This window comes from Nelumbo lutea, chromosome 3, assembly GCF_056320005.1.
Source record: "Nelumbo lutea isolate HS-2025 chromosome 3, American lotus-T2T, whole genome shotgun sequence".
NCBI classification, from domain to species: domain Eukaryota; kingdom Viridiplantae; phylum Streptophyta; class Magnoliopsida; order Proteales; family Nelumbonaceae; genus Nelumbo; species Nelumbo lutea.
The window spans coordinates 94,801,265-94,825,069 of NC_142686.1; the positions used below are offsets into that span (position 1 = coordinate 94,801,265).

Here is a 23,805-nt window from a genome sequence, read left to right on the forward strand (position 1 = left end):
AACTCGATATTGCAATACTAGCAGTTTATTTGGTGAGAAAGATCAACTGATCAAGGAAAATGAGAAGTTTCATGGATAATAAAACAGCCCTACTGATAGATCACTTGTTTTGCCTATTGGACAATATGGATGGAAACAGTAGCAGGAATGAAATGAAGCTGCTTCAATTTGTTCAGCAGCTTTGTTGCATCCTCTACATTTACCTTAGTAAGGATATTCGGTAGAGGTGGTATTCAATAATGCTTGACCAGATTAGTTAAATGTCTTAGCAGGTCTATTGTCATGACTTACAAAGTTAATTAGTATTCATCAGTTGAGACATTTGAAACTCTGCTGCATGCAAAATGTGTTGGGTCTGGTGAAACATGTTGAAATTAACTAAAGATGAACATGTTCCTGCGCTCGATAGGTGCCAAAGATAGAAAGATGCTTGGCGTAGGATTGATCTAATTCAGAATCCAGTTGCAGCTGGCTCCCCCTATCTAGACGTAGCTGGTGATACGCTAATTCATGAGTACTCTGGGCAATTAAGCGTCAGTAATGGTGTTTAATTTAACCTAATTGAAATTTAGGAATAATAAACCCGGGACTAACACATTCTTTCTGCTGTTTATCAAACAGACATTGTGTGATTATGGAGCAAGGAAGGTAGCAGTGATAGGAATAAATAAACCTGTTTCAGTGAAAGTGTCACAACATGAACTTACTTAAGACGCTTGTTAGAACAATCAAAATATGTGAAGAAGTAGATCGATCCCAATAGAGTAGGAGCAGATCTGCAAAGCATAAAACCATATTTCGGTTAGTGAAAAAAAAAGTAGGAAGGAGGAAGAGGAGGCGAGGAAGCAGAGCATGGGGGGGTGGATTTCGAAGAAGAAGAGGAAAGGAGAGTTCCATCAGGACCTGGCCGGAGTAATACAGGTCGGATCTTCAGAGTTCAACTGCCGAACAGCAGAGGGTTTGAAGGAGGGAGTGACAAGAGTGAGTAGAAAGACGGTTGGAAAATTGAATCGGGGGTTTGAGGGGTTTTTCTGTCATTTTCTTTTTTATTGATTTAACCGGCTGGAATGGGAATCCAATTCCTAGGGGGTGGGTCGGGAATGGCCATTCCCTCAAATGGGGGATTGCCATTCCTCTTGGAATGGGAATTGGGTTCCGATTCCGCCCAACCAAACATCTGGAATCGGATCCCGTTTCCAGACTCCTATTCCTGCAAACCAAACAGACCCTAAAATAAAATAGGGTTTAGAAATGAAGTCATTTAAAGGAACTTGAGAACAACTCCAACAAATGATGAAATGAGAAAGTAACTAAGATGGCTTCCTCACATGTATAGAAGACCTTTGACAGCAGCAATAAGAAGTGAACTATTGTAGGGGTGCAAGTTGGGTGGGTTAAGGTTGGACTTTTGTCAAAATTGAATGGGCCCAACTGAAAGGCTTGAGCTTGGAGCAGTTGAAAATGCTAAATCGGGCCAACCCAAGTTGCACCCCTAATCTATTGCAAGTTGAAGGGGCTAAACTGGGTGGGAATAGACCAAGAAGGATGCAAGAAATGATTTAAGGACTAATAATTTAACAACAGATATAGCCTTAAACAGAACAAAATGGAAAAACAGGATCATGCAGCCGATCTTGTTATTGGGATAAGGCTTGGATGATGATGAAGAAGTTTGAATGGGTTGATACTTTATTAATAGGGAAATTTATGGATTGTCTGTTACTTTGTAATCAGGTACCAGTTCATTCACCCTTTTGATATTGTATTGTTTTAATTATAATAAAGTTTTCTTTCATTTACCACTAAAAAAAAGAATCACCCACCTTACCAACTTCATTTTGGGTAGCCAGCTTCTTAATTAACTTTGTTTATCAACTTTTTGAACATTTTGTCTCAGTCCATACACTTTCAAATAGGAATAAGACATCTATGAAAGAAATGCTTTATTGAAATTCTTCTCAATTTGAGCAATTTTACATACAGTTACATTATGTATACTTGCAGAGGGGTGAAACTAACCCCTTCAGAAAACAAGCAAAAATAGAAAAATAACATGAACAGAGAACCACTGAGGCTCCTTTTGTACCTTGTATATTTGAAAAAGAATAACTGCTATATGTACCTTATCCAACATGGTGGTGTATAAACTACAAACACTTTAATTACAATCAGCACATTGCCCATCGGCCCACCAGAGTGTCAAGTCTCTAAAGCTTAGTTTGCATGGGCCATCATAGCCACAGGCGGACCATGGGATCTTAGGAAACAAGGTCCATCTTTTAGTAGACAATAAAGCCAAGGCCAAATGGATGTGGAATGATATCCCAGAAACCATACCATATCCAAGAGATAACTCATCAAATGGGTGATGCAGACCCGTAGGCATGTGCAACAGAACAGCAAGGAAGCTTGCAATATATGTCAATCAGGAAGTGGCACCTTTGAACTACTAATAACTTCATAAAAGTAGGATCTTCTCGTCTAATTGATGGAAAGATTTTCAAACCAGGGATACTTCTCATAAAGATATCCATAATAGTGCCACCACACTTTGTTCTACTAAGGAAAAATCCACCAACACCACTCATCGATGGTTTTCCATGAGATCAGCAAGTGTAATCTTCCCACAATTGCCTGTGTCTAGCCTGTCAAACTGGTTACATATCTGCAGGATATCTTTTTCTGCTATCTTTCCCATCTCCTTAAGCTTGTATATGACAAACTCAGATTTACTAGCAGTAAACAAGGAGAAAAAGATATGAGGTTAGAAGGAATAAGAAACCAATATGTAAGAAAGAAATGGTCCTTGAACAAAAAGCAATATACATGCACAAGAAAGTGAAACCATAGTTCTTTTCCCTTATTAAGGGAGCACAGGGACAGAAAAGAAAGTCATAAGAATTTCTGAATCAAGATGTTTTCCTTTCTTTTATTTTATGCTCTGATCAGCTACAGACTAGATAATGAGTTCAGGCTTTTGTAGGGTTGGGATGACATGAGGCGCTTGCAGAGTCATCAAACCACAAATATATAAAGCAAATGACTTGCTGCACAAAAAGCCATTAACTATTGAACAAATAGACTACAAACACAGCAAGCAAGCAATACCTGTAAATGAATGCTAGCCATGTAGGTTTGGCTAATGTATCATGTGGGCCCAATATGTTGTCAGATTTTGTTTTAAACAATGAATCCCAGATAATGTATCAGATCCATGGTGTTCAGGAATCCATATTTAGGTTGGCCATCCAAAATGGAAAGCATAACTCTTGTATTTTGTCAGATGCCACATAGTATCACCATCTTACAGGTATACTCTACCAAACCCACGAGCATATTTCTGTATTTGTAGCTTTTGCAAGTTACTGCATTATCCACCACCTTCCTGCAGGTTTTTCTACCAACTTAATAATCATCTTTACCACAATATCTAAACCATAAGATTTGGAAACACTAAACAATTGATTACAACATTTTGCAATGGTAATATTGGATGACAGGTGCGTACATGTAGTAATTGGAGCAACGCCCAAAAACATCACAATAAGCCAATTAGGAGGTGCAATCTGTGGGCAATCCCATTGTTCTCTCTTTAGTAGGTAAAGTCATTTTTTTATTGATGGTAATGGTAATATTATTCAAAAGAAGACTTTTCCTAGTCTTCCTTTTTATGTAGATGAGAATGTCACTAAAGAGGTAAACTAAAGCTCTCCCCCCCCCCCCCCCCACCATTGAAATTTGCATCCATTCCCCAAGAGATGTAAAATAATCAAACCATCATATTGATGCATTGGCTAACATGATTTAAGCCTCATCAAAAGCTCCTTGAGATTTCATGGTCGTCCATAATGGATGAGAAAGTCCTAGCTTCTCAAAAGTAATTTTTTGGGGACCAAAGCCCTCCCTCTCTCATTTCCATCCACCTAATAACCATTTGACAGTCTCCTTCCACTAGAAGCCTTCTACAACCAGAGGAACCAAAGCCCTTCCACTGCTATACTCCATCTTGGACATTAAATACTTGGAGTTTGGAAACAATAGCTAATATCAGTCATCTTCTTCTAACAAAACCTATTATATAGAACATGGTAACTCCCATATGGAAAGATGAATCATTTTAAAGAAAAATTCTAAATCAAACATCATTCCACTTCCTAGCCTATTGGGATAGGAAAATCTCAATAGACTCTGAACAAGATCTGAAGTAAGAATGTCTTCAACTCACAGCACTAAAACCAAGCAACCCAGAGCATACGCATTATATCATGAATTCAGTGCTCATATCAATTCGAAGCCAGTATCAGATTCTTTTTTTTTTTTTTTTCTTTAGAAACAAAACAAATTGTTATAGGGATGGAAAATTCCAGAGACGGCAGAAACACACACCTCACACAACCATTGTTGTCAATGTCAGCTGCAAGAAACTCAGCGATGGTCATATCGTGATGGAGTACCCACTTCGCCATCATCCTGTGCCGCTTATCAAGCCGTGCCTCAGCAAGGTAAAGAAAAGCTCGAGCAACAGCGAGCGTTGAGACAAGAAGCCAAATTGAGGCAAACAGACGTCCCTGCAATGACTTGAATGCATGGTCACCATACCCAACTGTCGTCACCGACATCACAGAGAGATAGAACGAATCTAACCACCCAAGTCTCTCAACAAAATGCATTACAGCAGTCCCGACACCAATGCAGAGAATGACAACCCCCAAAGCCAATGCCACCTTCATTCGAATCCTCATCCTTCCCTTCTTCACATCAACAAAATAAGACCTCGCATCATGCCCTCCCCCACCTTTGACAGCTCTGAGGAGCATACTCTCTTGCAAATCCAGCACATAACTGACCATCCCAGTAAGCAAGATATCAACGAATCCAAACCCAACCAACACAAACATAACCGAGAACACCTTCGTCGACGTCGTAGTAGGCGTGATATCACCGTACCCAATCGTGCACATGGTGACAATACAGAAGTAAAGCGCATCGACGACGGGATGGGTCTCAGTGACCGAAAAATTCTCTCGATTAAACGAGTATATAAGCACACCCAGAGAGAGATAAATGACGAGAAGCACAAAAGATTGGCGGACAATCGAAGTAGAGGCAAATTGGGGTTTGGGAATCGGCTTATGATCGACTTCATTTATAGCAGCCATGGCGGGGGCGGTCTTGGAGCGGTGGAGATTGGTTTTGATCAATGGGCGAGTGAGGTCGGTGAAACATGAAGGTTGGTCTGGAGGAGGGTCTGAGAGAGGGAAGGAGCAGGGAGAGTTGGTGGCTAGGGCTAGGGCGTCGATGAACTCAGAGGAGGAATCGATTGCAGAAGGGGACGGGCCGAAGATGAGACGGTCTTTGAGTTGGGAAGTGGTAAGGGGGAGAGTTATCTCACCGTCTTCCAGGAGAGGGCAGAGCGAGGGAGGCGTTATAGAGAGTGAGGATAGTTTCTTGCCGGGGCTTACGCATGGAAGGAGGGGTTCTCTCTCCATTTGGGGTTGCCGGGAAACTGCTTCTCGTTAGCCGGAAAAACCAGAAACCAGGAAACAGAGTCACAGAAAGAGAAAGATTAAATTTAAATAGAAAAAGAAAATAAGAGAAGAGAAGAAGAAGAAGAAGAAGAAGGTGCTTGGTAGTTGGAAAGGACGAAGAAGAAGCCGGGAAATATAACTGAAAAAAATGCGGGAAAGAGTGGCTTTGGGTCAGTTGGGGAGCTGGGAATCCTCGTTGGGCGCCAGCTGATCACAGTTTGACGGTTTGACAGTATCTCCAGGAAGGCCGGAGCATGGGACAAATAAAGTATGAAACGATTGGTTAGGTCCTGTTTGACTCAGCTCACGTCACAGATCACACAGCTTGAGTTCAGTTAATCCAAAATCGATTTGCAATTTGCATTGGGTTGTTTGGTTTAATAGCTTTGACAAAGTATTTTTGTGTTTATTTTTGAGGTATCAAAAGCAAACTAAACAAACAAATTGTGCAAGGCTACAAACTTGCTTTGTTCTCTCTCTAGTGGGACTACAAATGGATCAAACAAATTGAATTGGATATAGGTGGGTATGAATTGAAAATTACTAGAAGGGTGATTTGGCACGATCTAGCAAGAAGGGGACACGTGGGCGTGATGTGATCGAGGGGTGACAACTCAGCCAGGTGAACCCAGTTCACAACATTTGGAGCTCGGGTATTCAGCCACCTCGGCCCAATCCCACCTCGGTGTAGAGGCACCTCGACACCCAATCTAATTTGGGACTAAAGAATCAAAATTCCAGCTCGGAGCTAATGAGCCGAAATGCCACATAACCGACTCCAAAGGCCTCCCCAACAGATCCCGAATTTCTCGAGATCTCGAGCTCACGATGAGAACTCGTCCTGGCTCCGCCTAAATCGGAGGTAAACGATAAACTTTATCAACATATTACTCTCCTTCAAAAATGGAACAAACCTTATCTCCACAGCCCCGAGATCCTGAAGCTCTTTCGTAAGGCCCACGACTACTCCAATATATAAAGACAACAAACCTCAAGGCAAAGGCACGGTGATTATTCTACTCACTAGCACTCAAGCATCAGAGTGACCCTTGTCGGGTTAGCTACCCCGGGTTCTCTGATTCACTGCTTTGCAGACTGGTCCAACTCACCGCCCAGTTGGAGTTCAAATCGCCTTCCAGCTAGGAGTAGCCAGATCGCACACCATCAATTGGCGTCGTCTGTGGGAACTCGATCGAAAGGTCATCCCTATTTCTTTACAGTTTCAAACTCAATCGCAACCGCAATGGCATCTTCCATCCACACCAAAAAAAAGCATCAAGATGAACGTCGCCAGGGGGAAAGCCCAGCAATCAACCTTCCCCCAAGGTCCAATAGTATGCATCGACCAGTTTACTATTCCGCTCACAGTGTTCGGAGTCCCGTCACTGTCCGCACCACAGAGCACCATGCAAGTGAGTGTCCCACTTCCCTCAGTGGTAGGCGTGACTTTCTCTGAGCTATACATGGTTCCCCCCAGAATTGGGCATTCTCAATTCCACAACCCCGTTCAGTGCATCCGGGCAATTCAGATCCAGATGCAACAGGTCCAATAGTTCCAGTAGTACCAACAGTATTATCTGTACCAACAGTATCAACACCAGTTCCCTCCACTGCAGCCCAACAGTCGTTCCGCCTCGGCACCTAGGGCCCCGTTAGGGCCAGAACCCGAATCGGCTTGGAACCAACTAGAACATCATCTGATCTCTCCATCGGGGTGAAGAGACCTCGCAAGTACCGATCCCTCTCAAGAGTCAGGTTTTGCCCCGTGGGAGGAGAGATGGTCAGAACACTCCTCCAATCTTGCAAGAAAATCTCAGAAACAGGTCCGGGGATAATCAACCCAACGGGACCAATCTGCCTCGGTACTCCCAGCAAGAAAATGAGGACTTGCGAATAGATAATAACCAGTTCAGAGTTCGAGGTGTGAACTCGAGACAAGACCTCTCCGTCCCTCACGATAGCCAGTTCGAGCCCCACAACCAAGAGAGTCCAACGAGAAGGAACTAGGACCTACCCCGCGATAATGCCAAAGTACCAAACCAAACTGAAGTTAGCATCACCAACGTCGAGCCAGTGAAGAAGTAGCAGCGACGGCATCGTAAGACACGCCGCCCCTCAGCCAGAGGCAGCCCTCTATCTCCTGAGCTCTTGGCCAGCAAGAAGAGTGAGCCAAAGGAAAGGAAGAAGTGAGTTCGTTGGCTATGAAGACTGTGCCTCCACAACTTTGCTGGTTATCTCCTCTATTTCCCGAGCTCCTGGCAACTCCAATGCCAAAAGATTTTAAGATGCCCCCATTAGACAAGTATGACGGGTCGTTTGACCCCAGTGACCATATGTACTCTTTCCAGTCTCAGATGCACCTAGTTGGGGCTGATAAGTCCTGCATGTGTGTGGCCTTCTCCATTACGTTTAAGGGGGTAGTCCAAACTTGATATTGGAACATCGCGTCGGGTTCCATTAAAAGCTGGTCCTAGTTTGTGGACTTGTTTACTACACACTTCATTACTAGTAAGAAGTACCTGAAGTCACAAGAAAGCCTTTTGAATGTGGTTCAGAGGGAGGGAGAATTGATTCGAAGCTATATAAAGTACTTCAATGATACTTGCTTGCAGATACCGGACCTTGACCCGGCAATACGACTCACTGCAGCAAAGAAAGGAATCACCCATAAAGACTTTAAGTGGCATGTGGTAGCTAACAAACCAAAAGACATCACTAATTTTCTCAAGTTAGCAGATCAATTCATCGGTACTGAAGAGGAGATCAACCAAAACATCGACAATCCACTGCCGGAAAAGAGGAAGAGAGAGAATGAAGGAACAAGCAATGGTGGGTAGAAAAGGAAGAAAATCAAGTCCCCGAGCAGGGGAAGAAGCAAGTCAAGAAGTCGGTCCCCCTCACGCACCCGCAAGTCAGGTCAGCATTCTAGGACCCCACCTATGGAGAGAACGAGCTACACGCCTTTGAACACCAAGCGAGGAGAGATCTTAATGGCTACAAAGGACTCCTCCTTTGTCAAATGGCCTCCCAGGCTAAGGGGAGACTCGGCAACAAGAAATCCGAATGTCTACTGCCATTTCCACCGAGATCATGGACACAGCACGGAGAATTGCAGGAATCTCCATGACGAGATCGAGGAACTTATCCGCCGCAGATACCTGAAGAACTTCACATTACGAGAAGAGAGGGGACAAGCAGACTGGCATGCATATCGACAGGGGGACTAGAGGAGGAATGGCCCTGAGGTCAGCAGGCAGAACAACCACCGCGACAGTTGCCAGAGGAAAGACCAGTTTGCGGGGTAATTAACATGATCACCGATGGATCCATCATCGCCAGATGCACATCAACAGCTGGAAGGACCTTGATCCTCAAACTGGAGAATGAAGAGGAAAACCCACCAAAGCGACTTTTGGCTCAAAGAACCGATATACTTCACCGATGATGATGCGCACGGGATCCAGTACCCTCATGATGATGCCCTAGTTGTGAAGTTAAGAATTAATGACTTCGAGGTAAAGCACATCTTGGTGGACTCAGGCAGCTCAGCAGATATACTCTTCAAGGAGACCTTTGAAAAACTACAGTTACAGAAGAGCGACCTGAAATAGGCGGATATGCCTCTGATAGGGTTCAGCGGCGAGGAGATTAGACCTCTTGGTCGAATTACAGTACCTATGGAAGCCGCCATGTGGCCAAACATCGTGCGATTCAAACACACATTTCTAGTAGTTGCTACTCCCTCCCCCTACAACACCATAGTAGGCGGGCCTATCACGCATGTTTTACGTGTGATAGTATCCACTTACTATTTAGCAATGAAATTCCCAACTGATTACGTAGAGAGAGTAGTGCGAGATGACCAACTCGAACCACGCAAGTGCTACGTGGCTGCCTAAAAGGAAAAGCAAAGCTAGTAGAGGATGTCAAGCTCGAGCGACTAGTGGAGTATACCGATGAATGAGCTGCCCCAAAAGAGGAGACAGTCCACATACCAGTCTCTGTCGTCGAACCATCCAAGACTCTCTAGATCGATGCCTCGATCAATGAACCACTTCAAACCCAGCTAATAAGTTTCTTGCTTGATAATTTAAATATTTTTGCTTAGTCCGTGGTAGAGATGCCCGGGATTGATCCAAACATTATAATTCACAAGCTTAATACCGACCCTTTAGTCAGGCCAGTAAGGCAGAAGGAGCGCAACCTCGCCCCGGAACATTGGAGGGTAGTCGATGAAAAGGTTGGGAAGCTCCTCGCGGCAGACTTCATCAGGGAAGTCCATTACTCGAGTTGGGTGGCTAACCCAGTTCTGGTGAAAAAAGCCAATTGCAAGTGGCCCATGTGCGTCGACTACAACAACCTAAATAGAGCCTGCCCAAAAGATTGCTTCCCGTTACCCAAGATCAACCGCCTAGTGGACGCGGCAACAGGGCATGAGTTGTTGAGCTTCCTGAACGCCAATTCCGGTTACAACCAGATTAGGATGGATCCTGTTGACGAAGAGAAGACCGCTTTCATAACTGAGCTTGGGTTATATTGTTACAAGGTCATGCCCTTTGGATTGAAAAATGCTGGGGCAACAATCCAGCGCCTTGTAAATAAGATTTTTGAGCCGTTAATCGGTAGTAAAGTAGAATGCTATGTTGATGACATGGTTGTGAAGACCCGATTTTCAAATTTTCTGTTGAATGATTTAGAAGATGTTTTTCAAATTTTACGAAGATATAACATGAAGTTAAATCCAAATAAGTGCATCTTTGGAGTCACTTAGGGTAAATTTCTAGGCTATATTGTCAACTGACGTGGCATTGAGGCCAACCCAGACAAAATAAAAGTCATTCTAGATATGTGACCACCTCGAAAAATAAAAGAGGTTAAGAGGCTGACTAGCCAGATAGCCGCCATGAGCCGCTTCATGTCCAAATAAACAGACCGGTGTCTACCCATTTTTAAAGAAATAAAAAAGAGTAAGGACTTCGAATGGATTGAAGAATGCCAACTCGCTTTTGACGAGCTGAAAAGATACTTAGGTACCACCCCAATTTTAACTTGACTCGGAGAAGGGGATGTGTTAAAGCTATACCTCTTTGCGAGTGATGAAGTGGTTAGTTCGGTACTGATCAAAGAAGTAGATCGGGTCCAACGACCCATCTACTATGTTAGCAAAATTTTGCAAGATGCAGAAACTAGATATCCAGATATTGAGAATTTAGCATCTGCACTAATCGTAGCAGCCTAAAACTTCGCCTGTACTTCCAAGCCCACACTATCGTCATTCTCACCAACAAACCCCTTGGAAGATTCTTCTTAAGCCTGAGGTGTCTGGGAGATTAACGAAGTGGTCCATCGAGCTGAGTGAATACGATATCCGGTATGAGCCTTGGCTAGCAATCAAAGCTCAAGTCTTAGCCGATTTTGTAGCAGAATGCACGTTTAGCACAACGATCCTCGAGCTGGCCGAGCTCACTCACACGATGGGAGCTTTAACCAGTGCGGCGCCAGTCCTAGTCAAAGTGGAACCGACCTGGGACAAGGAGCCCTGGATCCTCCACGTCGAAGGCTCATCCAACCAGCAGGGAAGCAGCTCAGGACTGATACTGTATGGCCCAAGCAAAGTGAAGCTGGAATATGCTCTCCGGTTCGGATTTGAGGCATCGAACAACGAAACATAATATAAAGCGCTGGTCACCGGGTTAACCTTATCAAGGGAAATGAAAGCAAAGCACCTCATCGTATGCAGCAACTCACAACTAGTGGTTAACCAAGTCACTAGTGAGTATGAAGCCCGTGACCCCACTATGGCAGCTTACTTGGTCAAATTCAGAGAGATCCTGTGTAGCTTCATCTCCTGCTTCATCAGACAAATTCCGAGGTCCAAGAACGCTGAGGCCAATGCCTTGTCGTGACTAGCTAGTAGGAGCAGCAACACCATGCGAACTGTGTACATGGCCCAACATTCTCGGGGGGGGGGGGGGGGGGGGGGGGCAGAAGAGGTCACTTCCGTATCACAAGCATAATTGAGCTAGATCAACCCACTCGTGAGTTATCTATTCCACATGACCCTACCTGCAGAACGCAACGTGGCCCGAAGAGTAGAGCGCCAGTCAGCTAAGTACGTCCTCATAGACGGACAACTGTACAAAAGATCTTTCTTGCTCCCTTACTTGTGCTGCTTGCGACCCTCAAAAGATGAGCATGTACTTCGCGACACCCATGAAGACTTGTGCGGCGGACACTTGGGGGTAGAGCTTTCGCACTGAAAGTGTTAAGGCAAGGCTATTATTAGCCCACGATGAAGGCAGATGCACTCGAGCTCGTCAAAAAATGTGATAATTGTTAGAGGCATGCCAACATTCACCATCAACCTGCTGCTGATTTGAAATACCTCACCAACCCGTGACCCTTTGCGCAGTGGGGAATCGACATCCTTAGTCCTTTCTCGCCAGCAATAGGGCAGAGGAGGTTCTTGGCCGTAGCAGTAGATTATTTTATGAAATGAGTGGAAGTCGAACCCTTGGCAACGATCACAACCCACAACATATAGAATTTCTTCTGGAAAAGCATAGTATCTCGCTTCGGACTACCTCGAGTGTTGATATCCGATAATGGGAAGCAGTTCAAAGATGTTAAGTTTCAAAATTGGTGTGTCGAAATGGGGATTCAACAAAATTTTACTCAGTGGCACACCCCCAAGCGAACGGGCAAGCAGCCAAGGGATTGTGGGTGGACGAACTGCTTAATGTCCTTTGGGCCTCCTGAACTACTATTAAGACCACGACGGGAGAGACCCCTTTCAACCTCACATATGGTAAAGAAGCGGTGATTCTGGCGGAAATAGAGGTGCCCACATTATGATTGGAGGCTTATGATGAGGAAACGAGCAATGACGAGCTTCGTACCAACCTAGACCTGATAGAAGAGGTATGAGACCTTGCTTACATTCGGATCGTAGCTTACCAACAAAGAGTAGCTCGATACTATAAAGCCCGGGTCAAAACAACACTTCCACGTTGGCGACCTGGTTCTTTGAAAGGTTATGGTACTTGAGCCCGGTGTTGGTAAGCTCGAACCGAATTGGAAAGGTTCATACTGAGTAAAGTGGGTATTCGGGGAAGACACATATGAGCTCGAGACTTTGGAAGGGAAGCAGGTACCTCGAGCATGGAATGTCGATAACCTAAGAAGGTATTATTTATGAACCCATGATTTCAGGGTAAAATTTCTCAAACTCTGTGTGAATACCGAACTAGTCGAAAAAGACGACCAACTGGAGAGAGGACTATGAGTCACTCCTAGGAGCCTAAGGGCTATGGCGCCGAACTAACAAAAGACCTTGGCATTACGATAAGTCCTAATCGCCTCTTCGGCATGGGCAGATAAGTCCTAGTCACCTCTTCAGCATAGGTAGACAAGTCGTAGTCGCCTCTTCGGCATAGGCAGACAAGTCCTAGTCGCCTCTTCGGCATAGACAAACAAGTAATAAGCACCTATGAGGCATGGACAACTCGGGTGCAAACCATACGGTGTCTAATTCACCTCGGCGTACAACAATGTAAGGTTAATCCCACCTAGAGTCAAGCTCATTGGCTCGACACTTAGGTATAATCGACACAGGCAAATAAGTGACCGAGGCATAGACAAATCGGGTATGTACCTTATAGTGTCTGTTCACCTTGACATACAATGGCAATTAGATTATTCCTACTAGTGTCAAGCTCACTAGCTCGAGAGTAACCTACACTTAGAAAAAAGTTCACTCGTATTTGGTTTAGTTCGCCATCTTGAGAGTAATCTACACTTAGAAAAAATTTGCACACAAAGATTGCAAAACACTTGTATTTCATTGATATAGAACTTCAAGTAAAAAAAAAAATTATAATTGACCAAGCTCGGAGGCTTGGAACATTGAGCAGTACAAAAGAGGGGGGTACAAGAAAAGAGGCTTCAATCACTTTGGGGCTCTTCATCCTTATTGGAGACTTTGGCAGGAGGATCTGTCTCCATACGATCCTCACCAGCACCGGTCTCCTCTTCCTCGTCAAGCAGGTCATCACTCTCCACTTCGGAGTTCGGATCTTTGGCAGCTTCGATGGCCATCTCCTTGGTGATCTTCGATGTGGTTATGCACTGAGGTCAAGGTGGGGAAATTTACATCTGGTCAACCACCTGCTGAGTTTGAATCCCTTGCGGTAACCCGCTGTCTCTGCCTCGACCAGCCTTTCCGGAAGCTCCACTGAGGACTTGTACTCCTCAACAGCCTTAGCCTTGGCCTCCTCCATTGCCTGAACCAGTAGCTCAGTTCGTTCCTTCACGCGGGCTCGAGGTTCTCAACCTCCCTCTTCAATGTCGTTTCACACTCCTCGAGCTCCTTCTTCTCTGACATCAGCAGAGTTAGCAGCTCCTTCTTAGCTCATTTGTCGTTCTTCAGTTGGTTGATTTCGTTGCGAGATAAGTTTAGTTCGGCGTGGGCATTCCGGGAAGACTCCTTGGCTTTGAGAACCCGCTTCAAGTTCACCTCAGACTGATAAGCCAAGGCATGGATGGAGGACTTCACCTGACAAGAGAAGAATACGAGTATTAGTATACAAAAAATCTAAGTACGAGACAATTTGAAAGACAAGTTCAAGAAAGTACCACCATACAGTGCGTAGTTGCATGGGCCCCGAGCTGAGCAACTGGCAAGTTGGCCCAACGAGCGACCTCCTCAGCAAATATCACATTCTTGCTCTTGAGAAGGCCGAACTTTGAAGTCAAAATGCTCTGAACTGGAGCATCACTGCCTGAAGAAGTGGCGGCCACTGGGACGAGCTCTAAAGACGTAGCCTCCTCGGGCATGCGGGGTGGGATGGGCTTGCCTGAGTCCTCAACCAAATCGATCACGGGAGGCTGCTCGGGCTCAGGAACGGCAGCCTTAGTTCTGGTTACTTCACTCTCGACACGAGCCTTTTTGGAGGCTCTCTTCTTCTTCTTCCCCTTCTTCATGCTCCCAAAGAGCTCATCGGTAGGGATGTCGTCCATGGCAACTGCGATGAAAATGAGCTAAGTCAGATACAATACCAAAATAAAACGAATAGAAAAAGTACAACAAACAACGACCTACCAGGAGGAATCAGGCTGGCCTACACGAGCTTCTCCTCGGTCACGAAGTCTTCGAACTTCAGGCCGAGCTTCGCCCAAGATCGGACCTCCTCCCTTGTCTTCAAGTCCAGTCTAATGTCGGGGTCTTGAATGGCTGCTCTCTAATGAGTCGGGAAGGGCCACCCCTCGGTGTTGCGGACCACGAAGTAACACCTCTTCCAAGCTGGGACCTTATTAGGGAGCTCGTACAACAGTTTGTATCCAGGATGACGTGACAAGTAGTAAGTTCGCCTATGCTCGGGAAAAACATAGGACAAAATTTTCTTAATGGAAAGAATTGAAGAAAAGACGTCAAGGTCAAGGGGACGATTGTAATCATGGAAAAGAAATGGTCCCTATGATGTTACAGATAGAGTTCATGTGTAGCTAACCTATGGTAATGTTAAAAAATATAACGATCTCGATTATAAGGGGGTGAAGTGAAAGATGCAAACCAGCTACGAGCTGCTCCTCGAAGATCATGATCCCAAGGAAAGTTGCCTAAGGGGATGATATATACAAGATCGTTAGGGAGTCTGTACCAGGCTACTAAGGCCAGGAGCCTGTCCGCCGTCATTATCGATGGGCCGAAGTTGTCTGGCAGCCAACCTCTGTGTGAGGCGGAAGCCAAGTTACTAGAGGCCTCTCGCTCTCGCCGAGGTGAGTTCTCCCCGAGTGGACTGAGCACCATGTCATGTCCCGAAGTGACCACCTCGGTAGGACGAGGATCCACAATCTGAGCCGAGGTACCCACATCGGCCCCAGCAAACTCACCACTCCTGTCCCGAAGAAAAGAAGGTGACTCGGACCTAGAAAAGGTTGATGGTGAACTGGAAGACTTAAGCTCGACCTCAAAAAATCATAGATTTGCGGATTTGTGGCAAGGAAAATGAGCCCTTTGGCCTCTATTTATAGCCAGTGTATCCGGGAATCAACGATCAAGATCAACACAATCTGGTGGCTCCTAAGGAAACCGGTTGCACCCCCCCCCCGAGATTGAAATCGATTTAGCACGTGTTTTGATGTCCGCGAAGTCTATAAACAGTGTGACATCCATGCGTGGCTAAGACGTGACCTGGGTCATTTCATGATTGAACAGGCCCATCCAACGGTTTGCCCTTCAAGTCGTGTAGACTTCGTGCCAAATCCAACTGGACTCGTCATGAACTCCCCGAACCGGGTTGGGACCCCTGGCACAAGGAGTAGGGGGCAATTGATGAAGGGTGATTTGGCACGACCTAGCAAGAAGAGGACACGTGGACGCGATCTGATCGAGGGGTGACAACTCAGCCAGGCAAACCTAGTTCGCAACATTCGGAGCTCTGGTATTCAACTACCTCGGCTCAAAATCCACTTCGGTGTAGAGGCACCACACCCAATCCAATTTGGGACTAAAGAATCAAAGTTCCAGCTCAGAGCTAATGAGCCGAAACGCCACATAACCGACTCAAAAGGCCTCCCCAACAGATCCCAAATTTCTCGAGATCACGATGGACCAACAGATCCCAAATTTCCTGAGATCACGATGAGGACTCGTCTCGGCTCCGCCTGAATCGGAGGTAAATGATAAACCTTATCAACATATTACTCTCCTTCAAAAATTGAACAAACCTTATCTTCACAACTTGGAGATCCCAGAGCTCTTTCGTAAGGCCCACGACTACTCTAGTATATAAAGACATGAAACTTCAAGGCAAATGTATGCATGATTATTCTAATCATTACCACTCAAGCTTTCAAGCATTCAGCTCGCATTCACAATATAAGTACTGACTTAAGCATCGGAGTGACCCTTGCCGGGTTAGCTATCTCAGGTTCTATAATTCATTATTTTGTAGACCGATCTAGCTCACCACCCAATTAGAGTTCGAATCGCATTCCAGTTAGGAATAGCTAGATCGCGCACCATCAAATCGAACATAATATGATACAATTTAGTATAAAGGAAATGTATGATAAGGAAAAGACATGGTACCGGAAGTGCTATGACCAATTAAAGCACCTTTCTTGTGAATTTTGATGAATAGGAGGTTGTAAGGTTGAATTAACATAAAATATTGAAAATTTAAAAATATTGACATTGGGTATTATTAGGTCTTACGTAATCTTCTCTCTCTTACTATTAGGTCTCATCAAGCCCCACACAATCCCCTCCCCCCAATTATGACGTACGATCCCACAATCCCTCTCTATCTTCCTAACATTAGGCCCCATTTGGTTCCCACACAACTTTCTCTCTCTCCCATAACATCGGGCCTATTAGGTCCCACACAATCCCCCTCCCTCCCTCCCTCCCCCCCTCTCCCATTATAACAGAAGGGATCTATTCCTCACATGGGGGCGCCTCACATGCACATCCACGGTTCATTGGGAACATCTCCCATGAATAATAATTTATAAGTATAGGGGATATTCCCAATGCATGGTACAATGTGTATGTGAGGCCCGAGTAAGGCGCTCTATGTGAGGAGTAAACTCAGTCTCCATTATGACAACAAGTCCTATACAAACCCCTTTCTCTCTCTCCTAGCACCAAGGCCTAGATAACCCCTTTGTCTCTCCCCCTCTCCATTTTTATTCAAAAAATAGTAAAAAATATAAAAAATGAAATTAAAAATATTTTAACGAAATTTGTATGGGGTTGTTGAAATTATTATTTTTAATTTAAATTAATTACTTTTTTATAGGTAAATTTAAATTAATTAATTGAACTAAAAAGTCATTATAACCATAAGAGGAGATTTCATATGATGTCTAGAAAGAGAGAGCATTGTCATCATTACACTCATAAGCAATGTTCAGAGGACCGGACTGGGCATAAAACTGGAGAAGGGAGAGGTTCATGGGTTAGAGGTTCAATCGATGTCGAATTGTGATGGCGTGGCATATACATATATACTACAGGTCATATAAGTATTATATAATATATTTTACTACTTTTAATGTACATAAATATAGTGGATGAATGGTAAGCTTCTTAGTTTTTAAAACAAATGACTACGGTCCAAGCCTTTTAACTTATATTTTCTTTAAAATACATGCATAATAATGTAATATGTGCAATAAATAGTCATTTAATGGGAATTAAGTAATCTGTGAAAATGAGAGGTCTTGAGTTCAAATCCTATTAACAACATTTTAAAATTTCACTAATGTATGGACCCAAGCGATTTCATGAAATTGGGACCGTTTCATCGGTTTTTCGATTAAACTGACCAATTAGTCGATTTTCAATGGGTTTTGAACAAGTCTAGTTATTGGGGTGTAACCAAACCGGTTAGGACCCTGGGGTCATGATTCAATCGGCTTGACCGGCCAATCCGGTCTAGTTTTCTAAACATTGCTCACAAGTACCACATGAACCAAATTTAGGGTTTGGGCTGCATGGGCTTCACATGCTTAGATTCCATTTCTTTAGCAGCCCATTAGATTCCATTTTCTCAACGCATGGGGGGGGGGGGGGGGGGGGGAGGCTGTCAATGAGTCGGTTCTGGGTCAAAATCTAGTAGAACCTGCCCTGGAACCGATAAGAGAACCCATGGACCCAGATTCGACCTAGATCCTATAGGGTCTATAATTTTGGACCCAAAACCGAATTGATCGGTTCTTGGGACAATCGGGTCCATCCCAATTCTAAAATTAACCCTTCTATCATAAACTATAGGGGTGCTCACGGTTCGATTAACCGAACTGTGGGGCATAATTTGTAACCAAACCGGTAGTATCAGTTTTTGGAAAATCGATAACCGAAACCTATCAGTTAACTGATTGGCTGGTTCGATTAACCATCGGTTTTTCAATTTTTTATATTTTAACAATATATATTATAAAAATATATAAATATATAATAAAAATTTATAAATATATATAAAATATTATATTTTAAATGATAAATAGCATATCATATATTATAAATATATATATTTATATATTTATATATATAATGCATATTTATTAATTTATAATATATAAAAATATAAAAAATATATATATAATATACATAAATATATATATATAATATACATAAATATATATAAAATATATAGAAATATATGTATACCAGATTACCTTCGGTTTTGTTTAAAATACCAAACCGACCAATTTAATTAACCGATTTTTCAGGTTCTTCGATTTTTTTCTCACCCCTAATAAACTAATAAACTAATAAACTAAGGACTCAACTCTCCCGTTTGTCTACCAGTGACGTGGATGCCCTGTTTCCCGCTTGTGACGTTTCTGGATTCGATTTAGATTTTTCAGAACTGTTAATTCTTCTTTGATTTCTGAATGTGGGAATTGTGATAGCTTTCTAATGAAACCATTTCCGTCTTCATCAACGGGAAAAGAATTTCATGGAATTGAAAAACTCAGTCTAACGTATGTGTATATATCTCACTCGATTACAAGCAACAAAGTTTGGGTAAGAAAGGGAAGTTACTGTTGACGCCTTGACGGACGGTCATTGAATGGATGGACAATGGACGAATTGTGTTACTGTGGTAGTGTTATGCGATTCAAGGCACTCAACAAAGGTAGTGTTGATGGGACGGTCGTTGGACGGATGAATGACGAACAAACAGATGGCCGATCTGCCACCAGCCTCCACTCTCCAAACGGACCAGACCAGTAGCCTCCAGCCTTTAACCTTCTGAATCTTCACTATTGAGAAACAAAAACTTGAAAGGGGGTTAGGGGGTTGGGGCCAGAATTTCAGCAGGGTTTAGGGTTTTAAAAGAAATCCCAGCCGAAATGACACTTTTAGCCAATTAGCCCCACCTTATTTGAATATGACATAGTATGATGAATATACTATATTTAATAGTATATATAGGGTTGGGTTGGGTTTAAATCAGTTCAGGACAAGATGAACCCAGTTCGGACTCGATAGTAATCGGGATTTTTTTAAGACTCGGAACTGATCCATCGGAAAAAGTTCTAAAATCAGAATAGGTCCAATCGGTCCGGGTCTATCGGGTCTGATCCGACCCATTGACAGTTCTAGGGGGCATATATATCCATCCGAATTCGAAACATTCCCGTCAAGGATGATCTGAGTTCAATCCATTAATAGTTGAATAAAAAATTGGATCTACCTCACATGGAGCCCTTTAGGGCCTTTAATAATGGAGAAAGGTTCATGCAGCATGGCCCCAAATAGCTGATTGAGATAACCCCAAAAGCTAGGGACAATTGAATGTAATCCACTCTCCTCACAATCAATTGCCACCGGACAAGAGTCTTCACATAAGGGTGTCATCCCCTTTCCCCATAGGGAAGTTGTAGATAGGTAGCTCTGAATTTATGAGCTAGACCCCTCCCATTTGATCTAGATTCAATTGGAATAAGGGACAATTTGGGTCCACACCATTTTTCTCAGATCATGAGTACAGCATCTGGTGCCCAAGACTGAAGACAGAATGAATGAATAGAAGATCCCAATAAGATCAACTAGGAAAATTATTTAGAACTGATTAGCTAAAACTAAGTGAAAGGAGATACCAAATTGGATGAATATCTTGATGTCTTCCTTGTTTAATGTTATTTTATCAGTCATCACCTGATATAGTCAACAGTGATTGTATTTGAACCTTGAGAACTTGAGCCCCAGAAACTAAATTGAAAAAAAAAATCTGTTCTTGGGTAAGCAATAAACAATTCAATTCTGTAACAAGGCAACAGTTGGATTGTTGAAAGTTGCTATCCTATTGATAGAATATAATAACAATGACTACTAGTTTAGTGACAACCAAGCATGATTAAATGAACAAATGCAAATCAAACTTGATTAATAAATGAGACTAATTAATGAACGAATCTGGAAATCATGTATGTTAAAGTGCCATCACTACCCATGAAAGGTGTTCGATTACCGGGATTAACCAGGGAAGTAGTTCCATAGATTATGGTTCAATCAAGCTAATCTCACCATTATCATGCATCTAAGCATTGTCCCAACTGTATCCTGTTTGGTCATTCCATTCTGTTTAGTGTCATATCCACCATTAAATTAAATTATGGACCTTAAATCATTTCTTATTACTTGAATCAAGTTAATCTATTCCCAGACAATCAACTAGGATCAGTTTATGGATGCATAGGAAGATAAAATTGCAAAAGCCAATGTAATCAGGAATTTCATTAACATGAATGTAAGCTTAAGAGGAGAGCTAACAGAAATCTTGAACATACCTAATAGATCCATCATTGTCAAGGTCTGCAGCCATCAGGTCACCAAGAGTCATCCTTTTCTGAAGAACCCATTTAGCAATCTTTCGGTTTCTCTTGTAAATCCTAAGCTCTGTTAGATACAGGAAGGCCCTGGCAACAGCTAGTGTGCTGACTAATAGCCAAACTATTGCAAAGCACCTACCCTTTACTGTCTTGAAGGCATAGTCCCCATACCCTACTGTTGTCACAGAAGTTACAGATAAATAGATGCTATCTGTCCAATTCAATCCCTCTAGGACATGCACCATGATCGTCCCTATAGCAATACAGCCAAACAAAACAAACAATGCCAATGCCACCTTCATCCTTATCCTCATCCTACCCTTTTCAATGTCTATTATGTATGTCCTGAACATTGTATGAAATCGATTTTCGTCAACTGCACTCAATAACACAGTCTCTTGCCGATCAAGCATGTATGTCACCAGCCCATGGAGCAAGATATCGATGAAGCCGAGACCAACTAGGATGAATGCACATGTAAATAGTTTGGTGAAGGTAGTATCAGGCGCAATGTCTCCATATCCTGTGGTGCAGAGAGTCACTACAGAGAAATACAATGCATCTACTAATCTGACTGTAGAATGACCAGTGAAACTTCCACTTCTCACCATATAAATGGAAACACCAACCATGATATACAAGACCACACCGATCAAGGCTTGACGAACAATAGAAGGGGTCGATCGGGGGGCGGGGCACTGCTCCACAGAACTGGAGGGAACATCAATTTGATTTGCTAATAAGGAGGGGGGCGAATGGGACTTACGCTTAAGCTCCTTCCTTCTACCCAAGTTGGCTATGAAATTGACAAAGGAAGAACTGTTTGCTGCTGCTCGAGTGGTCTGTGGTGGGAGAATAGGAACTGTGGCTTCTGTATTGAGAATATAGGCCGGAGGTTGACACAAGGATGATCCAAGATCAAGCCCAGCAGAGGAGATGAAATCCCTGTTCAGTGGTGCTGTGCTAGACTCCTCAGGCAATACTTTTTTGGAGAGCAGAAGCTCATCCATGGTGAACCTTTTTTATTACATGGCATGAATTAAAGATCAAACCTCAACCAGAGCTTTTGTTTGTGGAGATGGAGAGGCTTCTTTTCCCTTTTTTTCTTCTTGGTTTGATAAAGGTATGACGCATGAGTAAGTAGGTCCAGCTACAAGTCAATCAATAGACGTTTAGTAACCGCATAACCGTCATTCATTCTGGTAGACCGGTTGGTTTGAGCGTTTCATTCAAATATCACAAAAGAACAATGTTCTTTTTTTTATTCTCTGGATAGCAACTATACTGGTCAAAGTCAGCAATAAACGATCAAGAGAAGTAGGAAATAAAAGGGGAATTATGTGCGCAGGGAAAAGATATTGATGATCAATAAATGATCAATATGTTGATTGATAAATCCTACCAAAAATCAAGAAAAGAGATGCTTGTGTCTTTGATGATGGGTGGACAAGGAAAATATATAGATATATAGTACCAATGTTTTTGAGACTGGGACTAGACTAAAAACCGGAATTCCCAACAGCAAGGTTTTAAAAAAGAAATTGATATATATATATATATATATATATGTATGTATAATTAGATTCTATATCTAATATATGTATTATTTATATTTTTTATTTTATTTATTTATAAAAATGTTAAAAATTGCAATTTGAGGACAATTTTTTTGACAAAAAAACAACGGAATTCAGAACCTTGGGATACATAGATCTAAAAAAACTATCCAACATAAAAATATCACCTCAATCAGATATCTGAACACAAAATTATGGCCTCCAAAAGTTTGAACATACATTCAGATGGTTTTGACCAAGTCAACAGATTTTGACCAAACTCTGAATTTTAATCAAACCAGAATTCGAAAACCACCAAAGCTGTCATTTAACCAGGATTCGAAAAGATCACCGGTTTCCAGTTTTCACGGTGACCATAGCATTAGGCCCACCTAAGGGAGAGGCATTAATCTATCAGAGAAATTACATCCGCACCAATAATTGGCAACGTCAAATGCATTGCAACACTGACATTAGTGAGTCTGGATCTCCTGCCCACACAAACTTTGCCCATGTCTACTCACATAACATTGCAGTCACACATGGAGAACATCTCATCCTCTGATGTAGGGTGGCCCATCCCAGCCCACGAATACCAGAACCAGAGATGCAACTAGCCACAATAGGGGCTACCCTGCACCCCTCATACGGAGCCAATTGCAGAACACCCACGCGTCCCCACAGAGCTCACTGACTGCCCTCGTACGACTCCCATCTCAGGCGTTCATCTCCACCAACCTCCAGAGGCCTCAAGTATAAATAGGGGGTACCCCCCTCCAGGTGAGGGATCTTGATCCTGAAATCTAATCCTACTACAGAACTTAAGTGTCCTCACCTTGGGAATTCAGCATCTACGAGCAGCCGCCTTGGAGCCCTCGTTTGTACTTAATTCCCCTCTTCGTACCCTCATACTGACTTGACCGTCGGAGTCTCCGCCTCAGGTTCTCAAATGAGGCCTCTAACATCCTCTGCCTTGCAACACCTTAGCTACCAGCCCTCAGCTTCTATGGAACTCGGTACACCATCAGCCTCAGCCTACAGCCCTCGGCCTCAACACCTCATCTCCGAGCCCTCAAAGCCTTCGACCCACTTCCAGAGCCTAGGGATGAATTTACATTGTTGTCCTCAGCCAATCCGAGCATCAATAATTGGCATCATCTATGGAAAACGTTGCTAAGACGATCCCTTAAAGAATTGTGACAAACTAAGAAGTCCTTAAGCTCCAATCATCATGGTGCAAAGAGCTAGGAACACCTAGAACCTTGTCACTAGTGAACAATTCCAGGCCATGCTCGACCGCCTAGAGTATTTAACCCAACGAGTCGAGCAGAGCTACCCCCAAGCAGGAGGTCCTCCCCAGGGAGACCACCCCA

At 43.3% G+C, this 23,805-nt stretch overlaps 1 protein-coding gene across 7 annotated transcripts; it reads right to left on the reverse strand.

Moving 5' to 3' along the window:
* Positions 1–1,926: 1,926 nt before the first annotated feature.
* On the reverse strand, positions 1,927–21,985 carry LOC148866977 (two-pore potassium channel 3-like). 7 transcript variants are annotated; one of them, XR_016110668.1, is made up of 4 exons: positions 20,835–21,974; positions 14,629–14,897; positions 14,163–14,551; positions 13,351–14,082 (listed from the first exon to the last, which is right to left on the reverse strand). XR_016110668.1 is itself a non-coding variant. In XM_088980723.1 (3 exons), exons 1-3 carry the CDS (start codon positions 21,884–21,886, stop codon positions 2,585–2,587), a joined length of 957 nt encoding a protein of 318 aa, XP_088836849.1. In that variant the 5' UTR covers positions 21,887–21,974; the 3' UTR covers positions 1,927–2,584. The 7 variants fall into 7 exon arrangements, 4 of the variants coding, with proteins under 4 accessions (XP_088836849.1, XP_088836847.1, XP_088836850.1 ...); XR_016110670.1 differs by lacking the exons at positions 13,351–14,082; positions 14,163–14,551; positions 14,629–14,897; positions 20,835–21,974 and adding exons at positions 1,927–2,732; positions 3,109–3,385; positions 4,387–5,665; XM_088980723.1 differs by lacking the exons at positions 13,351–14,082; positions 14,163–14,551; positions 14,629–14,897 and adding an exon at positions 1,927–2,732 and having other exon boundaries at positions 20,835–21,399; positions 21,643–21,974.
* Between the last annotated feature and the right edge of the window lie 1,820 nt (positions 21,986–23,805).

What these genes read in the sequence shown, in the direction of transcription:
- LOC148866977 (XM_088980724.1), bottom strand. Translation starts at nt 5,489, where the DNA reads ATGGAGAGAGAACCCCTCCTTCCATGCGTAAGCCCCGGCAAGAAACTA. An exon ending in GACAACAATGGTTGTGTGAG is followed by an intron (nt 2,733 to 4,386) that starts GTGTGTGTTTCT and finishes GTTTACTGCTAG; the next exon opens with TAAATCTGAGTTTGTCATAT.